This window comes from Pecten maximus, chromosome 15 (genome assembly GCF_902652985.1).
Source record: "Pecten maximus chromosome 15, xPecMax1.1, whole genome shotgun sequence".
In the NCBI taxonomy this organism is placed as follows: Eukaryota; Metazoa; Mollusca; class Bivalvia; order Pectinida; family Pectinidae; genus Pecten; species Pecten maximus.
In genome coordinates, this window is record NC_047029.1 from 28,354,322 (window position 1) to 28,378,974 (window position 24,653).

At 35.0% G+C, this 24,653-nt stretch overlaps 1 protein-coding gene across 1 annotated transcript; it reads left to right on the forward strand.

The window, feature by feature from the left end:
- The first annotated feature begins 40 nt into the window (after positions 1 to 40).
- Positions 41 to 23,510, forward strand: LOC117343557 (GATOR complex protein WDR24-like). Its single transcript, XM_033905971.1, is given in 20 exon segments — positions 41 to 195; positions 3,667 to 3,825; positions 4,604 to 4,708; positions 5,199 to 5,315; positions 5,598 to 5,675; positions 6,641 to 6,747; positions 7,928 to 8,053; positions 8,411 to 8,494; positions 8,496 to 8,543; positions 9,494 to 9,692; positions 14,439 to 14,618; positions 15,076 to 15,185; positions 15,745 to 15,864; positions 16,572 to 16,689; positions 17,521 to 17,580; positions 18,064 to 18,212; positions 18,837 to 19,094; positions 19,454 to 19,556; positions 21,287 to 21,479; positions 22,538 to 23,510. Coding segments are annotated over 19 exon segments (2,334 nt in total). The 5' UTR covers positions 41 to 195; positions 3,667 to 3,782; the 3' UTR covers positions 22,674 to 23,510.
- The last annotated feature ends 1,143 nt before the right edge of the window (positions 23,511 to 24,653 follow it).

Consider the following 24,653-nt stretch of genomic DNA (forward strand, 5'->3'; position numbering starts at 1 on the left):
TGATTCAGAAGCGGAAACGGAAATTATTTTAGTCCCGATTTTGATGACGTAGTTCACAAACAGGGGGTCCTCCGAAGACTTATTATTTTTCTGTAAATAATCTTGCGATGTAGCACTTGCTTATTGCATATAATTAACGCATTGTTTCATATAAGCTACCTACTCTACCCTACACGGATTATGTACGACCAACTGGTAAGAAAATTGGACTGACCTTTTTAAGAATTTAGTGGATATTATTACTCAATCTCGGCGATGCCACATTCTACAGTACCTACTATAAACTGATGGTATGTATGAACAGTAATGATTTAGGCCTTTTTGATTGACATGATTTCTCAAAGTGACATTCAAATAAAGAGAACCCGCCTTGTATAAACACCAACTAAAATGGCCTCAATTGACGTCTTGGTACAGGTATAGGGGTGAGTAACTATCAATAGGCCCTCGATCAACGATTGACACCTGTCATAAGTTTACCTGTGAACGTGTAATCCCTTGAAACAGATGAGCTTGCGCACCTGTCAAAAAGCATTACAACACCGAACATGGGTTTACATTATACGTTAACTGCGTTGTATACAGATAAAAGAATACATTATCAATTATATAAGTTGATGTCAAGCTTCTAAAAAAAAAAAAAAATACAAAAAAATTATATGTAAAATTTTTATGATTTATTGTTGTTGGACGTAATGATGTATGACACTTATGATAAGAAAATATTTTATGTATTTCAAGATTTGTTTAAATAATGTAGCAAAACAGGTGAGTCAGAAATCTGAAAAAGGCCTACATTACCAAGGCATTGTAGACATGCAAATTATAAATCACTATAAAAATAATTGTAGTGTAGCATTGTTGTTTATTATATATTTTTTTATATATATACTTTTTTATTGTATATGTATATAATTACAAAAGATGCACCAATGTCATTTTATTATCTATCTACTTAAAGTTTGCATTGGGGCATGTAATAATTGACACATCTACTTCTGTGTTGAATACACGAGGTACGGACAAAAGCCCCCACGGACATTAACCCCTCCGGACATTAGCGCCTAGGACAAAAGCCCCTTCACACTAATCAAAAAGTGGACAAAAGCCCCTTCATAAAAAAATGATAGTTATTTTTTTATTTATTTTTTATTGCTACATATATACAATCAATCAATCAATCAATTATTTTATTAGAGTGTCAAACAACTTACAACATATAAAATACATCATAAAATATTTCTCTTTCAAAGTAAGATATGTCCAGCCATTTATGACTTATTTAGACACTATAAAACAAAATAATAGTCTAAGATATTGCATGCTAAAAGTTAATAAGGTAAGGTTATCCCAAGCTATTAAAAATGGTACAGTACGTAGCCACGTTATGTTACAAGAATAAAAAGCTACGAAAAGTTGCTTCTTCTCCTCCACATAGCATAAAGTTGATTGGCGAGAAGATTTGGGGGAGATTTATCTAAAAGATATTTAAACTGATTAAAACTGTCCATACTATTAAAATCAACATATTTGTTAGCATCAACTAAAAGAGGCCAGCGTAAATCATCATAAAAATTACATCGTATTAAAAAATGAACTTCGTCTTCAACCTCATTTGATAAACAATATTTACAGATTCTTTGTTTTATGGGTAAAATCGGCTTGGCATGCCGTCCCTTTTCAATTTCTAGGGAAAGTGACCCACATCTGAAGTTGCACAGCATACCTCTTCTCTCTTTAAATTTGACAAATTTCACATAATCACTTGTTGTAGGCTCATACTTATAGGTTCTATATAGACGTAATTTATTACCATTAACATTTCCATCATCATTCCACAATAAATTTTGCCAACTGTCAGCATCAATATTTTGTAATTTTTCTTTGATATTTTTCAATTTCCAGTTTAATGATTTTTGTGCTGAAATAATATCCACTAAATTAGACTTTACTATTAGATTGTGAACCCGCGAATCCCAAGAATTACGGAGAGACTTGGACCATTTATGAATTTTACTCAATATCCTATCACTTTCCGTATTTTGTATTCTTAAATACAATCTTAAAACGTTTATAGTCTGTTTCGTGGTAGTTGACGTCCAACCCATGTCGCCCCTTGTGGCCAAGTTACTGGAAAACTTCGATGCTCCAAGAAAATATTGACAGGCCTTGTTTTGTAGTAATGTTACTTCTCTGTAGGAGTTTATACCCTAGAGTCCACTCGCGAAGTAAGTTATAGGCTCCACTAAAGACATGTACAGTTTGGTATAAACCGAATAAGTCATACCTCCCGCGTGGGTGAACTTTGAGTAAAGGGCATAAAGGGCCCTACTCGCAGACTTGCACAACTCTCGTACAGCGAGATGTAGATCGATATGTTCATGAAACCACAATCCTAAGTATTTATACTTAGAACAAATGTCGATATCAGAGTCGCCACACGTAAATTTAGATTGTGTTAAAGTCAAAGAAGGGTTACGGAAATGAACAACGTTAGTTTTGTCCTTGTTTATATACAGTTTCCATTGTTCACACCATTCTGCTAGTTTATCAAGCATATTTTGCATAGAGTTTTCATCCGGCGATATGATAGCTATATCATCCGCATACAGAAGGATGGATATCATTGTGTCTTCTACTTGAACACCACAGTTCATAGCGTTTATATCTTTCGCCAAGTCGTTTACGTAGATAGAGAAAAGTGTTGGTGAGGCTTTACAGCCTTGTTATACATATATGTATAAGTGACTTCAGTCATCAGTGGCTTCTGCAATGTAAACAACGGGTTCCAAGGTTCCAGCAACAACTACTTGAACTGTTACATAAACAATAAGCTGTTACACAGGTGTTTGGTAGGTTTTTCATTGATATTGTATTCTCTTGGAAAGAAATATATCATTAATGGCTTCTTGTGTATCAACAGTGAAATGCCCATGTTTGCACAGGTATAAATTTGTTTTTATATTATTTCTTTTATTTTAATCATTCCTAAAATTAAAATTAATACAACACAGAGCAACATGTTTGGTTAGGTACTTATTATATTATAATTTGAGACACTGCAAATGTTTGAAGTATGCAACATATATGACAGAAAAGTGAGTAAGTTTGTGGAAAAACATCATAATCTATTGTACAAACTTCAAGACATTTTGTTTTAAATGATAAGCTTTCCTGAATTTGTTTAGGTTACTTAATATATAAAGGTTGAAAAAATAAATCATGATGTTTAACCACAGACATGTAATGCTACTCTGACATTGAACCAAGGACATTCATTTTCCACACACAATTATTCTCCAAATTTCAGAGATTAAAACAACAATATATATACAGTTTCTGTTTTTCAAAAGTACAGATTTATATAAAGTATACCAGCTAAATTTATAAAGAAGGGGCTTTTGTCCGGGGGGGCTAATATGTCCGGGGGGGGGCTTTCATCCCGAGGGGCTTTTGTCCAGGGGGGCTAATGTCCAGGGGGGGCTAATGTCCGGGGGGGGGGGGGGGCTTTTGTCCTACACTCAGATACACATAGCTTGGTCTGTGTTAGATACCCATAGGTAGGTCTGTCTTAGGTACCCATAGCTATAAGACTGTGTTATATATACATACCTACTAGTGAGATGATATTTAAGAATACAACGTTTGGTTATTTTTGTATCCTAGCTACCAAAATGAAATAAGGAGAAGATGAGAAGTGGATGCCATGGATTCTGCAAAGATGTGTCAGTAGTTTGATGGTAAAGAACGTTAACCAGTAAATCAGAACTAAAACACCAGCCATGAGTATGATGCACAATGTGTCTCGGGCAGTCCATGATCGAGGTATCAACTTTTATTTATTTATTATTTTTTTTAAATGGTTGCATATGTTGCATTGGGTACAATGTATATATGTGTACATTTTTGGGGGATGATATGCTTCTTCATTTTAGTAATTGAATCTAAGCAATAAATACCGTATAATTCATGTAATAATAAATGAAATGTATAGTATGAACCATAACAATATTTGTTTAAACAAATTTTATTGAACCAAACTTTATACAAAAGGAAGAGACAACAGGCTTAGCCTATTTATAGATGTACAGAATATATATCAGAGGATGCATAATTTACAAATATTTACAAAAAAGACAAATACCTGAGGTATTAAGTGTTATCCAATTATCCTAACTGTAATTAATAGTTTTTGTACTGGTTAATTATCATATTATAATTACTATAACAATTAACCATAGCCATTGGAGAATGATGATCTGTGATTATATATATGAACAATTCCACAATATTAAATATTACATATATAGTCATGATAAAACTCCAAATTGAATTTATATCAAAAGATTAAGTATATATTAAATGCATATGCGTAATTCATGTACCAGTATATATGTACCTTATTCAAATTCAAATATATAGAGTTATGATGCAATGTCATTATTGATTTTTTTTTCTGCGGTTGACAGAGCAAATTTTATGTCTTATTCAACAATTTTATGTGATTCTCCTGTAAAAACTCTTGTCTATATAATATCTTGATACATGTTACATGTTTTAAATTTTGTTTCAAAATGTTTTAAAGTCATTTTTGTTCCTATAGTCAATCCAGTTGTACTCAAGACAATGCACTGCAGTTGTGAGGGACCTGTGAATGCTCTGGCCATCAACCGTGACACATCTCTTGCAGTTGTCGCAGGCCGCAATGGTAAATTTCCAGTTAGCATATCAGTGTTGGTATATCAATGCATTTTGAAGTCGGTTATCTAATTTTTGGTAGTTAGTTACATTTGTCTTGCATTGCCATATTGGAAGTATTGCCAGTTTTGAGGGAGATGTTGGAAAACCATAAGATTTTCTTGTGTGTATTCTTTTTTAGGTACATACATTTTCTTACTGATGCCCTCGTACATTGTATGACATTAGATCTGAACATTTTCTAGCTTTTCTTTTCTACACTGCATATTCGATGGTGTCATCCTAATTGTGAGGAAATTTAAACCCAAAACAGTAAATAGATAAAAGAAATAAAGGCCTAAAGGTAAATAAATTGCATATACATGTACCTTAATTATTTAGTCAAGATACATTTATAATAAAAAAAAGTAATGTAGTATATCTACATAAAGCATGGTGATTTATTATTTTATAATAGATTGTACTTATTACATGTTTTCCCCTTAAATTTTTTTTTCAAGTATTCAAAATATTTGGGATAGAAGATGAAAGGTTTGAGGAGAAAATGAATCTTCGTGTTGGACGAAATGTGAACCTCAACTTCAGTGCATCAGATGTCAGCTGGAATCAAAATGAAGGTAAACTCTTTAATATTCTTGCTCATGTTACCATATTAATTCATTAAAATACATGAATTATTCTACAATGGATTAAATAATGATGATATTTGATAACTATTAAAGTTGCTGCATAACAGAAAACATGTCACAAAAATGCATAAAGTGGCAGAGACCGAAAGCAGATTTAATTCAAAAATAAATATTCATACATATACATAAATATTCTTTATCACTGGTGTAGCAGATATCATGAAATGACAGCTGGTATTGGTAGTAATGTGATATTTCTGCTTGTTTCAGACAACATTTTGGCGTCTGCCGCTACCAATGGGGCAGTCGTTTTATGGGATATAAACAGAACAAGCAAATCCAAACAAGGTAAGTTTTAATTCAGAGAATTTCCTTGCACATTTAAAACATTTTCTTTGGAAGTCTATAAATGCCAGAAAAGCTGATGATTCTTTTCTTTGAAACACTTATATTGGAATATCCTACATATTCTCTGAAAAAAAGTTATTCAATTATTCTTAGCTTTAAAACAAAAACAAAAAAAAACAAAATTAATATCATTTCTTGTTGGTCAGTTAAATACTAGCTACACATCTCCTAGTTATACTACCGATATGCCTGATTTCCGTAATTTCCTGCGCATTGACCGCTCCGGGGTATAGCCCGGTGGAAGTAAATTAAGGCATTTTTGATGTTTTTGTAAAATAGATTCTAGATAGTCCACACTGACAGATTGTGTGCGGGTTGTACATCAATTAGACTAGGATAATCTGGATTTATTTAAAAGTGATTCTGAGCCATCAGACTTTGACTGATGGTGATTTCATGATTTATGACAATTATATGATGTATATATATATATATGTATAATTAAAGCTATATATAAATTTACCAACAATTTATTTTGTTTACAAATAGCATAAATCTAGCCTACATGTACATGAATATCTGCGCATTGAAATCAGTTACTTCATCTGCTGTTTCAATACAAATGGAAACATTTAACAACGTTAGCCCACATTTTTTTTAATTTGGTTAAAAAATCCACAGATAGCCTGCATCAGTAGACAGCCCACATTAGGCATCTTCTGATGTAAAAAATTGTATAGCCTGCAGGCAATACACAGGAATTTAACTTTTTTCACCAAAACATTTAATATAGACCTATTTTTTAGCCAAAAAATAAATATTGCACTGAATAGTCACTCAAAAATAGCTTTACAATTATTCAATAAGAGAAAAATCATTTGTGTTTTGTCGTTTTTAAAAAAAAAAACTGATGAAAGCAATAAATCTTAACAAGACCAAAGAAAATGTTATGCTTCTTATTACAGATTATGTGTTCACGGATCATAATCGTACAGTGAACCGTGTGCGTTTCCATGAGAACGAGGTGAATTTACTTCTGAGCGGTTCTCAAGATGGATCAATGAAATTATTTGTAAGTGGCAATACTGTAAATGTTTTATGTTGTAATATTTTGTACCATACTATCAACATTATTGTATTTACTCAAATTGAATATTTTTTCCATTGCATATGAAAAAAATGAAACAGAATGTGCATGTTTTATGGTCCTCAGATGAAAAATGAGATATTACACACTTCAAAGTTTTCCCAGCAAGAATTCAAAAATCATCCAAAATTGCACATAAATGGTTTCTACTACTTTACATGAAGGCATGATTTTTGGCACATCGATAGCAAAATTCAAAATTATCCCAAAAATTGCAACTCATACACTTGATGATTAGCACATATTCAGCATGAGTTGCTGGTTGCAAAAGTTATGCAATTAGTTGGGGCCGCGGTGGCCGAGTGGTTAAGGTGTCCCGACACTTTATCACTAGCACTCCACCTCTGGGTTGCGAGTTCAAAACCTATGTGGGGCATTTGCCAGTTACTGACCGTAGGCCGGTGGTTTTTCTCCGGGTACTCTGGCTTTCCTCCACCTCCAAAGCCTGGCACGTCCTTAAATGACCCTGGCTGTTAATAGGACGTTAAACAAAAACAAACAAACCAAACATATGCACTTAGTTGACCTTGACCATCAAAGTTCAAGGTCACAGAAATCAAATGACCGGTCAAAGAACAGAAGTGAAGAGAAAATGAAGAAAATCATAGGTAGCATATAAAAGCGACATCAGATCGATAGCATGTCTGAGATCATCTCCTGGATGTAAATCCCATGTTTTGGATCAAATTGACTGGAATTCCAAAATTCTTCTCTGCAAGACCCAGATTTAGTAGAATTAAATACTCTTCATGGATGTAAAGAGCTTAAGGTGATTTAATCAAAATTGTAAATTTCATGGCCCCTAGGTTTCATGTTTTCCCCTAAAGTGGTGCTAAACTTTACTATAGTTTATGTAGGAAAATCACATTTTAATGGAAATGATTCAAAATTGGTTAGAATTATGAGGAGGGGCGGAATTGTACTACTATTTATACAGGAACTGTTTAGAAATACATTGTAAATATATCAAAGATAATTATATGTTAAAACTCAGGTGACCTTTAAGGCCCATGGGCCTCTTGTAAACAGGATGTGTTTTAAGGGGAATATGTTTTATGCCATATAGGAAGTGATAATAACAGGAAAATGTCTTTATGTTTAACAGGACGTGAGAAAGCGAACAGTCTCTACAACATTTGTATCTGGAAGCAGCGTCCGTGACGTCCAGTTTTGTCCAAGTGCATTTAGCTACTTCCACTTTGCTGCTGCTGATGAAAGTGGAAATATTCAGGTAAAGTAATGAAAGTAGGAAACAGCGAGATATGTACATGTTTAAATTCAGTTGTTTACACTAGAACACCTTCAGTGTAGGAAACTTGGCAGTCTTTTTCCTACCAGTACACCGACATCTGTTTAGGTTTGATTTCAAGCCTTGATGGAATTGGCACATATGTTGCGATTACATTGATACCAAAGTCATTAGAAGTAGGAGGGGAGATAACCACAGGGGGGCCTTGCCAATAATTTCCAGGATGAACTAAAGTGGTGATTTTATTGCATTTAATGTTAATGTCGGCATAAAGATTTAATTTTCAGAGATAAAATAAACAAAAAATTTCCACTGAATTATTTTTTTTTTCTGTATTAGATCTGGGACATGAGGCAGCCAGACCGTGTACAGAAACAGATTACTGCACATAGTGGCCCAGTGTTTAGTATAGACTGGCATCCCTGAGGACAGGAACTGGATCGGCACGGCAGGCCGGGACAAATCAATAAAGGTCCGTAAAAACCAGGGCTGAATATCTACAAAAAAAAACATGTTGTAAGCTTTGTATAAAGATATTGGTTCTAAACTTTTTTTTCTTGATTGCCGCTCTTTTTATTTGCTGTGATTAAAAAATGAAATAAAATACAGTGATGTCCTTGAATTAGGAGTGGAATGGTGAATGTTTTCTAAAACTTGATATTCTTGAAAAAGTTTATTTCATAACTCAATAAGATAACGATTTACCGGGTATATCGCTGTCTACATTACTTGTTCAACAAATTTCTGAATATAGTGTTAACTTTCACAATTTGAAAATATTTCATAATTCACAAAATTGGGTATTGTTAAACATTTTAAATTAATAAGCAAACAATCATAACTAAATGCTTATGGCATATACCGTGTTATCCTGTAATAAGCCCAGGGGGTGTAATGTAGAAACATGGACTCAAAGATAGAAGGTTGGGCTTATTGCAGGACAATTAAATAACATTTGTTGGCATTTTAATTGACTGCAGTAGACATGGGTAGGGTTTTTACCAGGCGTTGGCTTATTGCTGGATAAATACAGGAATTTGATTCTTACAACAACTAATACTTTTATGAGCTGAGTTGTTGTAGTATTTGATGAAATTTAATTTAAATTCATACATACTTAAGTCCAAAGTCATCCAAGGTTATTAGTCCCCTACCCGTGAAACTGGGGGAGCTATAGGTTTCCTCTCTGTCTGTCTGGTTTGTATGTACATAACCCAAACGTTTGTCAGCCCTCTAGCGGCTTCATTACTTCAGTGATTTTTTATCAATTTTCACACAATGATAAAGGAACATAATATATTGTGCATGTTTGAGTTTCAGGGTTTTTGGGTCAAGGTGAAGGTCAAGGTCAACACCCAGTATGCCTGTTTCATTTACAACAGACTTGGATGATTATTCTAATTGAAATTTGATATTTGACAGGTATGGGATTTGCAGAAAAACAAGCTTATGTATACAATTCACACAGTGGCCTCAGTAATGCGGATACGATGGCGGCCTCAGAGGCGTTACCATATTGCTAGCTCCTCCCTCCTCGTCGATTTCAGCATCAATATCTGGAACATCCAGCGACCTTACATACCCTTTGCAGCCTTTGAGGAACACAAGGATGTCACAACAGGTACACAAAATAAAATATGTTACTTCAGGGTCTTGTCATTCAAGATTGCTAAAAGCTTGTACACTGCTCTCACAAAAATGTACAAAATGGCACACACAGGTGTAGAAATATATCTTAACGAACACCGACAAATGGTGCCTACAGTATAGAAATATATCTTAACGAACACCAACAAATGGTGCCTACAGTAAAGATATATATCTAGCGAACATCGACAAATGGTGCCTACAGTATAGAAATATATCTAAGGAACACCAACAAATGGTGCCTACAGTATAGAAATATATCTTAACGAACACTGACAAATGGTGCCTTCGGTATAGAAATATATCTAACGAACACCAACAAATGGTGCCTACAGTATAGAAATATATCTAACGAACACCAACAAATGGTACCTACGGTATAGAAATATATCTTAACGAACACTGACAAATGGTGCCTTCGGTATAGAAATATATCTAGCGAACACCGACAAATGGTGCCTACAGTATAGAAATATATCTAGCGAACACCGACAAATGGTGCCTACAGTATAGAAATATATCTAGCGAACACCAACAAATGGTGCCTACAGTATAGAAATATATCTTAACGAACACCAACAAATGGTGCCTACAGTATAGAAATATATCTTAACGAACACCGACAAATGGTGCCTTCGGTATAGAAATATATCTTAACGAACACCAACAAATGGTGCCTAGAGTATAGAAATATATCTAGCGAACACCAACAAATGGTGCCTACAGTATAGAAATATATCTAACGAACACCAACAAATGGTGCCTACAGTATAGAAATATACCTTAACGAACACCAACAAATGGTGCCTACAGTATAGAAATATATCTAGCGAACACCAACAAATGGTGCCTACAGTATAGAAATATATCTTAACGAACACCGACAAATGGTGCCTACAGTATAGAATATATCTTAACGAACACCGACAAATGGTGCCTACGGTATAGAAATATATCTAACGAACACCGACAAATGGTGCCTACAGAATTGAAATATATCTTAACGAACACCAACAAATGGTGCCTACAGTATAGAAATATATCTTAACGAACACCAACAAATGGTACCTACAGTATAGAAATATATCTAACGAACATCGACAAATGGTGCCTACAGTATAGAAATATATCTAACGAACACCAACAAATGGTGCCTACAGTATAGAAATATATCTAACGAACACCAACAAATGGTGCCTACAGTATAGAAATATATCTTAACGAACACCGACAAATGGTGCCTACAGTATAGAAATATATCTAACGAACACCGACAAATGGTGCCTACAGTATAGAAATATATCTTAACGAACACCAACAAATGGTGCCTACAGTATAGAAATATATCTTAACGAACACTGACAAATGGTTCCTACAGTATAGAAATATATCTTAACGAACACTGACAAATGGTTCCTACAGTATAGAAATATATCTAACGAACACTGACAAATGGTTCCTACAGTATAGAAATATATCTTAACGAACACCGACAAATGGTTCCTACAGTATAGAAATATATCTTAACGAACACCAACAAATGGTGCCTACAGTATAGAAATATATCTAACGAACACCGACAAATGGTGCCTACAGTATAGAAATATATCTTAACGAACACCAACAAATGGTGCCTACAGTATAGAAATATATCTTAACGAACACCAACAAATGGTGCCTACAGTATAGAAATATATCTTAACGAACACCAACAAATGGTGCCTACAGTATAGAAATATATCTTAACGAACACCAACAAATGGTACCTACAGTATAGAAATATATCTAACGAACACCAACAAATGGTGCCTACAGTATAGATATATATCTAGCGAACACCGACAAATGGTGCCTACAGTATAGAAATATATCTAACGAACACCGACAAATGGTGCCTACAGTATAGAATATATCTTAACGAACACCGACAAATGGTGCCTACAGTATAGAAATATATCTAACGAACACCGACAAATGGTGCCTACAGTATAGAATATATCTTAAAGAACACCGACAAATGGTGCCTACAGTATAGAAATATATCTAACGAACACCGACAAATGGTACCTACAGTATAGAAATATATCTAACGAACACCGACAAATGGTGCCTACAGTATAGAATATATCTTAACGAACACCGACAAATCGTGCCTACAGTATAGAAATATATCTAACGAACACCGACAAATGGTGCCTACAGTATAGAATATATCTTAACGAACACCGACAAATGGTGCCTACAGTATAGAAATATATCTAACGAACACCGACAAATGGTACCTACAGTATAGAAATATATCTAACGAACAACGACAAATGGTGCCTACAGTATAGAAATATATCTAACGAACACTGACAAATGGTGCCAACAGTATAGAAATATATCTTAACGAACACCGACAAATGGTACCTACAGTATAGAAATATATCTTAACGAACAACAACAAATGGTGCCTACAGTATAGAAATATATCTTAACGAACACCAACAAATGGTGCCTACAGTATAGAAATATATCTTAACGAACACCGACAAATGGTGCCTACAGTATAGAAATATATCTAACGAACACCGACAAATGGTGCCTACAGTATAGAAATATATCTTAACGAACACCAACAAATGGTGCCTACAGTATAGAAATATATCTAACTAACACCGACAAATGGTGCCTACAGTATAGAAATATATCTTAACGAACACTGACAAATGGTGCCTACAGTATAGAAATATATCTTAACGAACACCAACAAATGGTGCCTACAGTATAGAAATATATCTAACGAACACCGACAAATGGTGCCTACAGTATAGAAATATATCTTAACGAACACTGACAAATGGTTCCTACAGTATAGAAATATATCTAACGAACACCAACAAATGGTGCCTACAGTATAGAAATATATCTAACTAACACCGACAAATGGTGCCTACAGTATAGAATATATCTTAACGAACACCGACAAATGGTGCCTACAGTATAGAAATATATCTAGCGAACACCGACAAATCGTGCCTACAGTATAGAAATATATCTAACGAACACCGACAAATGGTGCCTACAGTATAGAATATATCTTAATGAACACCGACAAATGGTGCCTACAGTATAGAAATATATCTAACGAACACCGACAAATGGTACCTACAGTATAGAAATATATCTAACGAACAACGACAAATGGTGCCTACAGTATAGAAATATATCTAACGAACACTGACAAATGGTGCCAACAGTATAGAAATATATCTTAACGAACACCGACAAATGGTACCTACAGTATAGAAATATATCTTAACGAACAACAACAAATGGTGCCTACAGTATAGAAATATATCTTAACGAACACCAACAAATGGTGCCTACAGTATAGAAATATATCTTAACGAACACCGACAAATGGTGCCTACAGTATAGAAATATATCTAACGAACACCGACAAATGGTGCCTACAGTATAGAAATATATCTTAACGAACACCAACAAATGGTGCCTACAGTATAGAAATATATCTAACTAACACCGACAAATGGTGCCTACAGTATAGAAATATATCTAACGAACACCGACAAATGGTGCCTACAGTATAGAAATATATCTTAACGAACACTGACAAATGGTTCCTACAGTATAGAAATATATCTAACGAACACCAACAAATGGTGCCTACAGTATAGAAATATATCTAACTAACACCGACAAATGGTGCCTACGGTATAGAAATATATCTTAACGAACACTGACAAATGGTGCCTACATTATAGAAATATATCTTATTAACACCAACAAATGGTGCCTACAGTATAGAAATATATCTTAACGAACACCGACAAATGGTGCCTACAGTATAGAAATATATCTTAACGAACACCGACAAATGGTGCCTACAGTATAGAAATATATCTTAACGAACACCGACAAATGGTGCCTACAGTATAGAAATATATCTTAACGAACACCGACAAATGGTGCCTACAGTATAGAAATATATCTAACAAACACCGACAAATGGTACCTACAGTATAGAAATATATCTTAACAAACACTGACAAATGGTACCTACAGTATAGAAATATATCTAACTAACACCGACAAATGGTGCCTACAGTATAGAAATATATCTTAACAAACACTGACAAATGGTACCTACAGTATAGAAATATATCTAACTAACACCGACAAATGGTGCCTACAGTATAGAAATATATCTTAACGAACACCGACAAATGGTGCCTACATTATAGAAATATATCTTAACGAACACCGACAAATGGTGCATTCGGTATAGAAATATATCTTAACGAACACCGACAAATGGTGCCTACAGTATAGAAATATATCTACCCAGTAATTAATACTACCAAATGGAAAATTATAATAGCAGTTTCCTACAATGATTGCTGATAAGATGTAAAGTTATATATATATATATGTATGTAGAAAATAAAGAGCATGACTACTGTTAAGATAGAATTAATTATTCACTTAAAATTTAAAAAATGATAAAAATAGTCCTTTTGGAGGGGGGTGTTACATATTATTGTGTTGGTTTTGTAGCCTTTGGTAAATGTGTAAAAATATAACAACAGCCTTTTCTTACATACTTACTCTTTATTAGAGATGTAGCATCTTCAAATTAGATTTTGTTGAGCTATCACAGTATTTTTTACGATTTGACTTGGCGTTTAATTCGTCTCGTCATTTTTTGCCATAGACATCGTCTGGAAGAAGGAAGATCCCCACATGTTCTACAGCTGTAGTAAAGACTGCACATTGTACCAACACGTGTTCAAGGACGCCAAACGACCAGCTGACCTCGTCACACCATCCGGAATCGACATGAACCTTGACTACACTGTATCCCATGCCCACGGAGAACGTACACTTTCCACAGGTATAATTAGATAACTCTACACAATGATAATGTCCTGTGTGCAAAGATTGATTCACTGGATACCTAGTTTTTCCATCTGTAGACAGAAGTGTGTCTGAAGTAAACCACTTCACTCCCAACTTGATACCGATGATCTTAACCTGAAATGATTGTGCACTTGCATCAAAATGCAAGTTATTCGCAAGTATCATAACTTGTTTTACCACTAATAAGCTCCCTCCTTGTGGAGAAGGATAGAAAAAGCAAATATTGCATAAAAATGCAAAAAAAAAAAAACCCAAATCAGGTCCCTTCACATTTTTAGGTACCTCTGGGTCATCAAAAGTGAATGAAGGCCAGTTAAAGATCTAACTTAATAATGATAACTGTGATTTGACACTCCTGTTTTTCCAAAAAAATTGTGACAAACACAGCTTTACCAAGATGTTTAAACTTTCATGTTGTGTGTTTTTTCCAGACAAACTCAGCTCCGGGAAGTTGTCGATATTTCAGAAGAAGCCGTCCCGTAGCGACCATTTCACACAGGCCTATAGCACGCTACATGTTCACAACTGTGATAAACACGAGGTAAATACACATTAAATTTGTTTGCTGATGTTGATTAACAAAACATCCATACAAAGATGATACAAAATTAACACAATCTATTACCACTAATATCCATTGTACTTGTTTGTTATGCCCTCACGAAGACATTGCCAGAGGCATGGAATGCAATGGTTCCTCTGTCCAACTCACAAATTTTAATATGAAAGTTTGTAGAGTTTGCTGTTCAGACATTAATTGAAAATTTAGATTTGTCATGATTGCAGAACTTCTGTCAGTTTTGTACCTACATTAGGAGTATTCCCAAAAAAATTAAAATGATATCATTGTTTATGATAGACAAGAATATTCCCCAAAAAAACTAAATTGATATCATTGTTTATGATAGACACAAAATGAATTTTTTACAAAAAATATCGCCACTTTGTGTTGGTGAGTATTTCAGTTCTGTTAAAACATTGGGATATTTCATTGTATCAGCGAGGTCTTCAAACAAAATCTAAAAACTCTTGATGTTATATCAGGGCAGCTTTCAATAGAATTTCCTCAAATCAAGTTTTAGATGTTTGTGAATTTGCAGACCTCATTGTCCATGGACTGGTTTCGAGATTCTGCTCAACGGTATCTGCTGAAAGGGTTTTCACTAGACAAACTTTGTGAACACAACGCTCAAGTAGCTGAGAGTCAAGGTCGCTACCAGGTAAATTATCTAATGCCATGGAGTTGTTTGTCCATTTTGTGACTGAAAATCTGGTCCGTTTTCGTTTATCACAATACCAACTGTTGGAAGAGTTAGACCAGAGTAGTTCATTTATATAAAAAAAATGACAGATCTAGTGATTCTACTTTACTTTTGGAGGAGCCATGACAAAGACTTTCAAGGGCTGTGTAAATATCTGCATGCCTGAAATGTAACAATTAAAAATTGATTAACCAGTTTGTCTACATAAAGGAATAGGCCTTTGGTTTGATCTCATACATGTACTAAAGTTTAGGCTGTGTTATTTGATGATAAAACCCACAAAACTGCAAATGAAAATTTTCACAGGGCATAATACTTCTTAATTGTTTTTTACCCTAGCATGTTCTAAAATTTTACTTTTTCTCTGAAATGTACAGGGTTAGATTTCTAATCAAAGATTTTTTTACACAAAATGGTGATTTCTTAACAATTTTTTATGAATATTTTACCATTTTAATTCATAACAATTTAAAGCTTTTAAAATAAATGCAATTTTCTGAAAGATGACAATGTTCATTGAAATTGTTTCAACTGCTGTAAGTAAAATCATATCTTGATCTGCGTGACATAACAGAGTGTGGTGTAACAAACAGTAGCACTGATCAGGATATGATTTTAAGCAGTTTAAAATTGATTTGAACTCACTAGAAGTATGTTTTGTGTAGGTGGCTCAGAGTTGGAGGATGTTGATGGTGATGTACTCACAAAGTCTTTACATGGATCCACAGTTCCGAACCCTCTCCATGGTCTCCAATAGCAGTGATAAACCCGAAACAGACAAAGGTCAGTGGGTCAGTCTGATGTAGTCACATGACTTAGACCTATATCTCGAGCACGGTATTATGTTTTAATGTTTACTTTCAAATACTGTAAAACTCTTCAAGTCACATGACTTAGGATTAATCCTTAAAAGACAATCCAATAACCCATTTGGTTGAATGACTTCAGGTTAATCCTAAAAAACTATTCAATAACCCACGTAGTCACATGACATAAGGTTTATCCTAAAAAAGCTATGCAATAACCCATGTAGTCACATGACATAAGGTTAATCCTAAAAAAGCAATGCAATAACCCACGTCATTTGACACAAGGTTTATCCTAAAAAAGCTATGTAATAACCCACATAGTCATTTGACATAAGGTTTATCCTAAAAAAGCTATGCAATAACCCATGTAGTCACATGACTTGAGGTTAATTCTAAAAAAGCAATGCAATAAACCCATGTAATCACATGACTGAGTGTAAATCCTAAAAAAAACAATACAATAACTAATGTATAAAGTTATACAACATAGGGTAAATCCTCAAAAATTATAACTAGATGTATACATGTAGATACACGCATTAGTTTATTACTGATATTAATTACGAAACTAAACATTTGAAAATACATGAATGATTGAAGTTAAAAGTTTTCTGAATGGGATATTAACAGTGCACCAAGGTCTTATAAGGAATTACCTGACATTGTTAAGCCACATGGACTGCCAGGTAACACCATACATTCTACATCTATAATTCCCAGATATCTGGGTGAAAGACTAGTGCATTATTTACATCCGACCAATCAAATTGTATTAAATGATTTTAATCATAATCTTTAATTGTAGGGAAAAAGGATAATCAAAAAGCTGATCATCAAGATCTGGATAACAACGAAATAACATCTGGTAAGTGACCCTGTCCAAAAAAACGGAATTCCTCACGATCTCATTGGGGAGTATTCTATTTCTGTATGCAGTATGAGGTCAGACAGGTCTGGTACTTGTTAATATGCCTAGTGGTTCTGTTGTCAGCACCCTTCCTCTCATTTGAGATTGTGATTGACCCGGATTTGACCTTGAGTGGTATTGCTGGTGTCATGGATGAAGCAGAAGATGCTTACTCTTCTGGAACACCTGGTCTTATTCTCATTGTACTACTTCAATGGTCTCCATGCAAATCTATATATTTTGTGGATTTTGGATTGAATTTCATATCCAATCGCTCCGTGTTAAGTCTTTGTGGGCAAAAGTGATAATGATTCTTTTGATGAAGTTAATGTGTGACTTAGGTTGCCATGGTAACAAATCTGTCAATGGATTTAATGTGAGGTTTAGGTTACCATGATAATAATTCTGTCAATGGTGTAATTGTGTGGTTTATGTTGATAGGAGGAAGTGACGAGGACTCAGACAAAGAAATCATTAAAGAGAATCTTTCGAGTATTGCACGAGGACAGCCTTCCACAGAGTGGGACATCCTGTTTGACGGGGATCAACTAACCTATGACTCCCTAGGGGATTTGGACAAGGGATTACAGGTATAAACAAGAGTTGTGGCCCTTTTATAAATTGAGAAATTTCCTCTCCTTTGAATCTAATTTCCCAGAGAACACTGCCATATTACCTGGATAAATAGTTTACATTTTACTATGTTAGGTGATACATCGTACCTGGGTTATTTTCAGTTATCATGCTCCAGACTTATTTGTTTATGAAACAAAGATGGACCTAGTGATATTTAACACTGTTTCAGACAAGCCTTGACAAAGACTTTAAAGGTCTGTATTAACATCTGCAGGTCTGTGAAGATTTATGTCTGAAATGTTGTTAAAAACACTTTGGACTGGTTTGTCTGTGGAATTATGAAATTTGATTTTAAGAAATAGAGTTTTCACCTGCATTCTATCTTCATTCCATCTTTTCATCTCTACACACAGAGCTTAAGTCTTTAGAAGTCGGTTTTTGTGGACGAGTTGATTGTATTTCTACCAAAGTTTAAGGGAAGAGGACTTCGGTAAGGGACCAAAAATGAGGAAATATTTGAAATATTATTATCAATGTGAGTACTATTATAAAATCCATCCTGGTAAGTTATACCTCTACATCTGGGGCTCATGTGTGAAGAGACCAAGGTAAAGTTGATGTTTGTGTTATATTTACAGGAGCTCACTCTGCCAAATGAAGCCTTCGTACCTCGCCACGAGATAAAAGAACATCCCAACCCCCTAGATTCCATGGCCAACGGCCACGATTCTCCCACCAGTGCAAATGAGAGTGAGGGCAACATGCAGAGTCTTCAACACAGCTCAAGGTCAAATGTTGACGAAGAGGTCCTTGTCACGTTCTCCAACGACATGAACGTCCCAAACTTTGGATTCACAAATCATGTTGTAGACATGATGTACTTTTACGCCGAACAGGTTTGGATTTATATATCAATTACCTTTAGGCAGAAAGGTTAAGGTCAAGATAAAATCTTCAATAGGCATATTATGGATAAAATTGATTTGACATGGCTGTTAGATTGTATAATCCTGGTGACATGTTCCTGTAAAGTAAATACAACAGTACTGTTAAAGTTCTCCAAATCAGAGAATACTGAATGCTTATTAATTGTTCTGAATCTTTTCAAAAAGTTAGTTAAAGAAATAGCAATGTGCAATTTTCTAAAAAGGAATTGAGTGCTGTAAAATTTAAAACATTAGCAAGAAAAAATTTCATTAAATTTTAATATGCTTCCCAATAAGTTAATTCATGTTTTTATTTCTCAATACAACAGGGTGATGTACAGACTCCAGTGTGTATGCTGCTTGTATTGGGACAAAAAAATCGCCCAGAAATTGACATCGCTACTCAGGAGAATTGGTTCATGTCTTATATAGGTAAACGTCTAGGGTGTGATATCTCTGTCACCCTCTAGGGAGTGATATCTCTGTCACCCTTATGGAGTGATATCTCTTTCAACCCCTAGGATGTGATATCTCTTTCAACCCCTAGGATGTGATATCTCTGTCAACCCCTAGGGTGTGATATCTCTGTCAACCCCTAGGGTGAGATATCTCTGTCAACCCCTAGGATGTGATATCTCTGTCAACCCTAGGGTGTGATATCTCTGTCAACCGCAAAGTTGTGATATCTCTGTCAACCACTAGAGTGTGATATCTCTGTCACCCCATAGGGTGTGATTTCTCTGTCACCCTCTAGGGTGTGATATCTCTGTCAACCCCTAGGGTGTGATTTCTCTGTCACCCCCTAGGGTGTGATATCTCTGTCACCTTCTAGGGTGTGATATCTCTGTCACCCCTAGGGTGTGATATCTCTGTCAACCCTTAGGGTGTGATATCTGTCAACCCCTAGGGTGTGATATCTCTGTCACCCCCTAGGGTGTGATATCTCTGTCAACCCCTAGGGTGTGATATCTCTGTCAAATCCTAGTAGGATGTGGTAATTCTGTCATCCCTAGGGAAAGTGACCCCTGTCATCTCCTAGGGTGTGATATCTCTGTCACCCCCTAAGTTGTGATACCTCTGTCACAACTAGGGTGTGATTTCTCTGTCACCGCCTAGGGTCTGATATCCCTGATACCCCCTAGGGTGATTTCTCAGTCACCCCTCATGTATGATAGATAGCATATGGTAGCATTGAATCAGAACTACTCTTCCACACATTGACTGCTGTTCATTAACAAACTGATGTATAAATACTACAGACAGGATAATAAAGGGTAAGTATGATTGATGTATAAATACTACAGACAGGATGATAAAGGGTAAGTATGATTGATGTATAAATACTACAGACAGGATAATAAAGGGTAAGTATGATTGATGTATAAATACTACAGACATGATAATAAAGGGTAAGTATGATTGATGTATAAATACTACAGACAGGATAATAAAGGGTAAGTATGATTGATGTATAAATACCACTGACAGGATAATAAAGGGTAAGTATGATTGATGTATAAATACTACAGACAGGATAATAAAGGGTAAGTATGATTGATGTATAAATACTACAGACAGGATAATAAAGGGTAAGTATGATTGATGTATAAATACTACAGACAGGATAATAAAGGGTAAGTATGATTGATGTATAAATACAACAGACAGGATAATAAAGGGTAAGTATGATGGGAGAAATATGATAATCTACCTTAAAGGTGTGACAGAGAAACCCCGAACCCTTTGAGTAATCGTCTTTATTGCCTAACTCTTGGCCAACATCCTCGGCTAGACAACCAAGAATATCACCCCACGGGATGGAGGTTTCTCTGTTATGTCCACAAGTCAGGGGAAGATTACTGTAAAAGTGGATATTTTTGCGTGTGGAAATTTTCGCTTAGCCAGCTTCCAAAGTATTCGCGGTGTGGATATTTTCGCGCCGTCAAGATATTTTTGCGCTAACTTGTATCTTTTATATTTAGTATTTTTATGTGTTAATATATTCGCGTGTGGAAATTTTCACAGAGATTTACTGATAGCGAAATAAGCAAAAATTTCCACACCGCGAATATTTCCGCTTTTACAGTATACATGTATTAGTCCTCTGGGCCTGTGACAGGATGATAAATTTGTAGCTAATTTTCTTATTCTCTGTATTTCAGACCTCCTGGGAAGATTCAAGTTATGGACGGTCTCCAATGACATCATCAAAATGAGTTACCTCCCCCAAATCTCGATGATGAACCAACAGTCAACACGCATTCCCTTACACTGCTCGACGTGCAATAAAGTGCTGTCACGTGTTGGATGGCTCTGTGATCGATGCAAGGTCGTCATCAACACTTGTGCCTTGTGGTAAGCAAAGTTGTTCAATTAAAAACATAATTTGATGAAAAAGAGCAATACTCTAGTTAACAAATGCCTGTTCAAAAAATTATTTAGTAAGTAAAAATGGGAAGACTAGAGACAAAGGGGTTGGGAGGTTGGGGTTCTGATAGTTTAAATGGAGGTCAATCTGTAATGTTACTCCTTCTGTAGTGGTGAAGAGATTTGAACAGAATTTGATCAAACGTATCAAAAGTCTAAGAGATTTTAAGAGAATTTGATCAAAAGTATCCATAGTTGGAGAGATTTTAACAGAATTTGATCGAAAGTATAGTCAAAGAGATTTTAACAAAATTTGATAAAAGATTTTAACAGAATTTGATCAAAATATCCAAATGAAAAGAGATTTTAACAGAATTTATATGGAAGTATCCAAAGTCAAAGAGAAATTTTAACCTTATTAGGTCACCTGAGACTTCAGGTGACCCATTCTAATCGCTTTTTGTCCGTCATTGTGCGTCTTTTGTCATCTATCTGTAAACTTTTCCTTTTTCGACTTCTCCTCCAAAACCGAAGAACCAAATCTAATGAAATTTTACAGAAAGCTTCCTTTGTTAAAGGTCAAACAAAATTGTGATTTATAAGGTCCACTCCCAGATGTGGTAGAATTAAATACTCTTCACAGATAGAAAGGTCTTAAAACTCCTTTACCAAAATTGTGGATTTCATAACCCATGGGTTTCACATTTCCCAATGGGGAGGGGGTAAACTATACTATACATTGTAGTTTATATAGGGAAATCACATTTTAGACTGTCATTTGTAAGATTTCAATTGGAATTCATTCTAACTTGGTTAACATTATCAGCATTGGATGACAGGTTGATAGTACCTGACAGACCCCAAAGTCTTATGGGTTAAGGGTCAAATTAACTGAAATATTTTAAACTCTGGCAATGTTGAAGCCCATGGGCCTCTTGTTGTTAAATTTAAGCATATACAAATCATATATGAATCAGTAACTAAAATAGATTTTCAAAGATATTTACAGTAATAAACTTTTAGTGCTTTTTTTTGTCTAATTCCAGTCACCATCCTGTGAAAGGTCACTTCCTGTGGTGTCAAGGATGTTCCCATGGCGGCCATTTACAGCATATGGCCAACTGGTTTTCCACCCGAAAATTCTGTCCTGCAGGCTGTGGACATATGTGTGAATTCACATGAAATCCATGTGAATTTTACTTAAACCTGGTCTGTGATTTTATCTAATTTAACTTGTATATGATTCATGAAATGCCTATGTGAATATTTGTGAATTTGAATGTGTTCATTCCTAAAAACATATTTATGTGAACTTGTATGAATGACTGATAGAATACATGATTCACAAGAAGCACATGTGAATATTTATGTGAAGTTGTATAAATGCTGGAATAGTATGAATTACAATACATGTATGTATAACTCAATGTATTGCTACCCTTTGTACGGCCAAACTCATGATAGCACCATCAGTTTAATAAGGACAGAATTCCTCACTCTTACATGCCACGCTCGCATAATACTAAATAACATGATGATTTTAAAACAGTTCTACAGATATCTCATCGTGAGCCCTTGATAACACTTCCACACCTACACTGTTTAAGTAGGCAGAACCCTTTGGTCCTCTGGGCTCAAGTTCATGTTAACTGTACAGTAGGCAGTAATCTGGGTCACAAGGACAGTTATACAAATGCGTGTGCCTTATTGTTTATGCATAAGTACAGAGCTTTCACCTTTGTATGTTACTGTTGAGATTTACAATGTAATACAGATTTAATTAACAAATATGCAGATGGCCTGATGTAATAAATCTGTTACAATACCAGTAAACCAACAATGAACTTAGTTTACTAATTGACAAAGACAGGTTTATGTTTATATCATTTGATGATATTGTGTTTATTTGATGATAAGTCCATGCCTGGTAACAAGCCCATGTCTGGTAATAAGCCCATGACCGGCAATAAGCCCATATCTGGCAACAAACCTATATCTGGTAATGAGCCTATATCTGGTAATAAGACAATAGCCCATATCTGGCAATAAACCTATATCTGGTAATAAGTCCATGTCTGGTAAAAAGTCCATGTCTGGTAATAAGCCCATGTCTGGTAATAAGCCCATGTCTGGTAAAAAGCCCATGCCTGGTAATAAGCCTATGTCTATTGCAGTTCAGTCTCAATACTAACAAATGGTTTTGCAATAATTCCAACACTTTTTTGAGCCAAAGTTGATTATTTTAGTCCCCTTGGCACAACCTATAGATATGGCAGTTAGTTAAATTATGTTTTATTGTAAAGTGTTGAGATTGACTGCTTCAATATTCTCTGATAAACTGTTCAGCCAAGTGGTTAAGGTGTCCCGACCCTCTATCACTAGCAGTCCACCTCTGGGTTGTGAGTTGCAGATGCCAGGTACTGACTGTAGGTCGATGGTTTTTCTCCGGGTACTCCAGCTTTACTCCACCTCCAAAACCTGGCACGTCCTTAAATGACCCAGGCTGTTATTAGGACGTTAAACAAAATAAATAAACCAAAGGTCAGACACCACACTGTATAACATGAAGGGTCCATGCATACTTTTGTTGTTTGATGCGTTCACATTAGTTCATGGATACAAGCTGTCTTTCATGGTTTGGTGCTTTCAAATTATTTCATGTGTACAAAATTTGTGGTTTAGCTCATGCAACAATAATATAACAATAATACATACAACAATATTCGTTGTACATTTAAGCATTGAACTGCTTTCAGTTGGAAGTTATGGGCTGATGAATGCCAACTGGACAAAGGCAAATTTAATGAAGCGCGCTATATATTCGTAGTTCAATAGCAGCAACGAAAGTTTATACACAACAAATGTTTCATGTCATATAGAGCCATACAGCTAAACTCTATATATCGTCAAATCAGCCCTGGCAGTATATATAGAGGTTACACAACGAGTGGTTGTTGGATATGGAATTATTTCACACGAGTAAGTTATTTTTGAAAAGTTACAAAAGACACGAGCTTTAGCGAGTGTTTTTTGCAACTTTTAAAAAATAACTTACTCGTGTGAAATAAATTCCATATCCAACAATTTCGAGTCGTGTGACCTGTTTCTACCACAATAATATCGGTTTGAATCAAAGGGAAACGTGGCCAAGTATAATTTCGC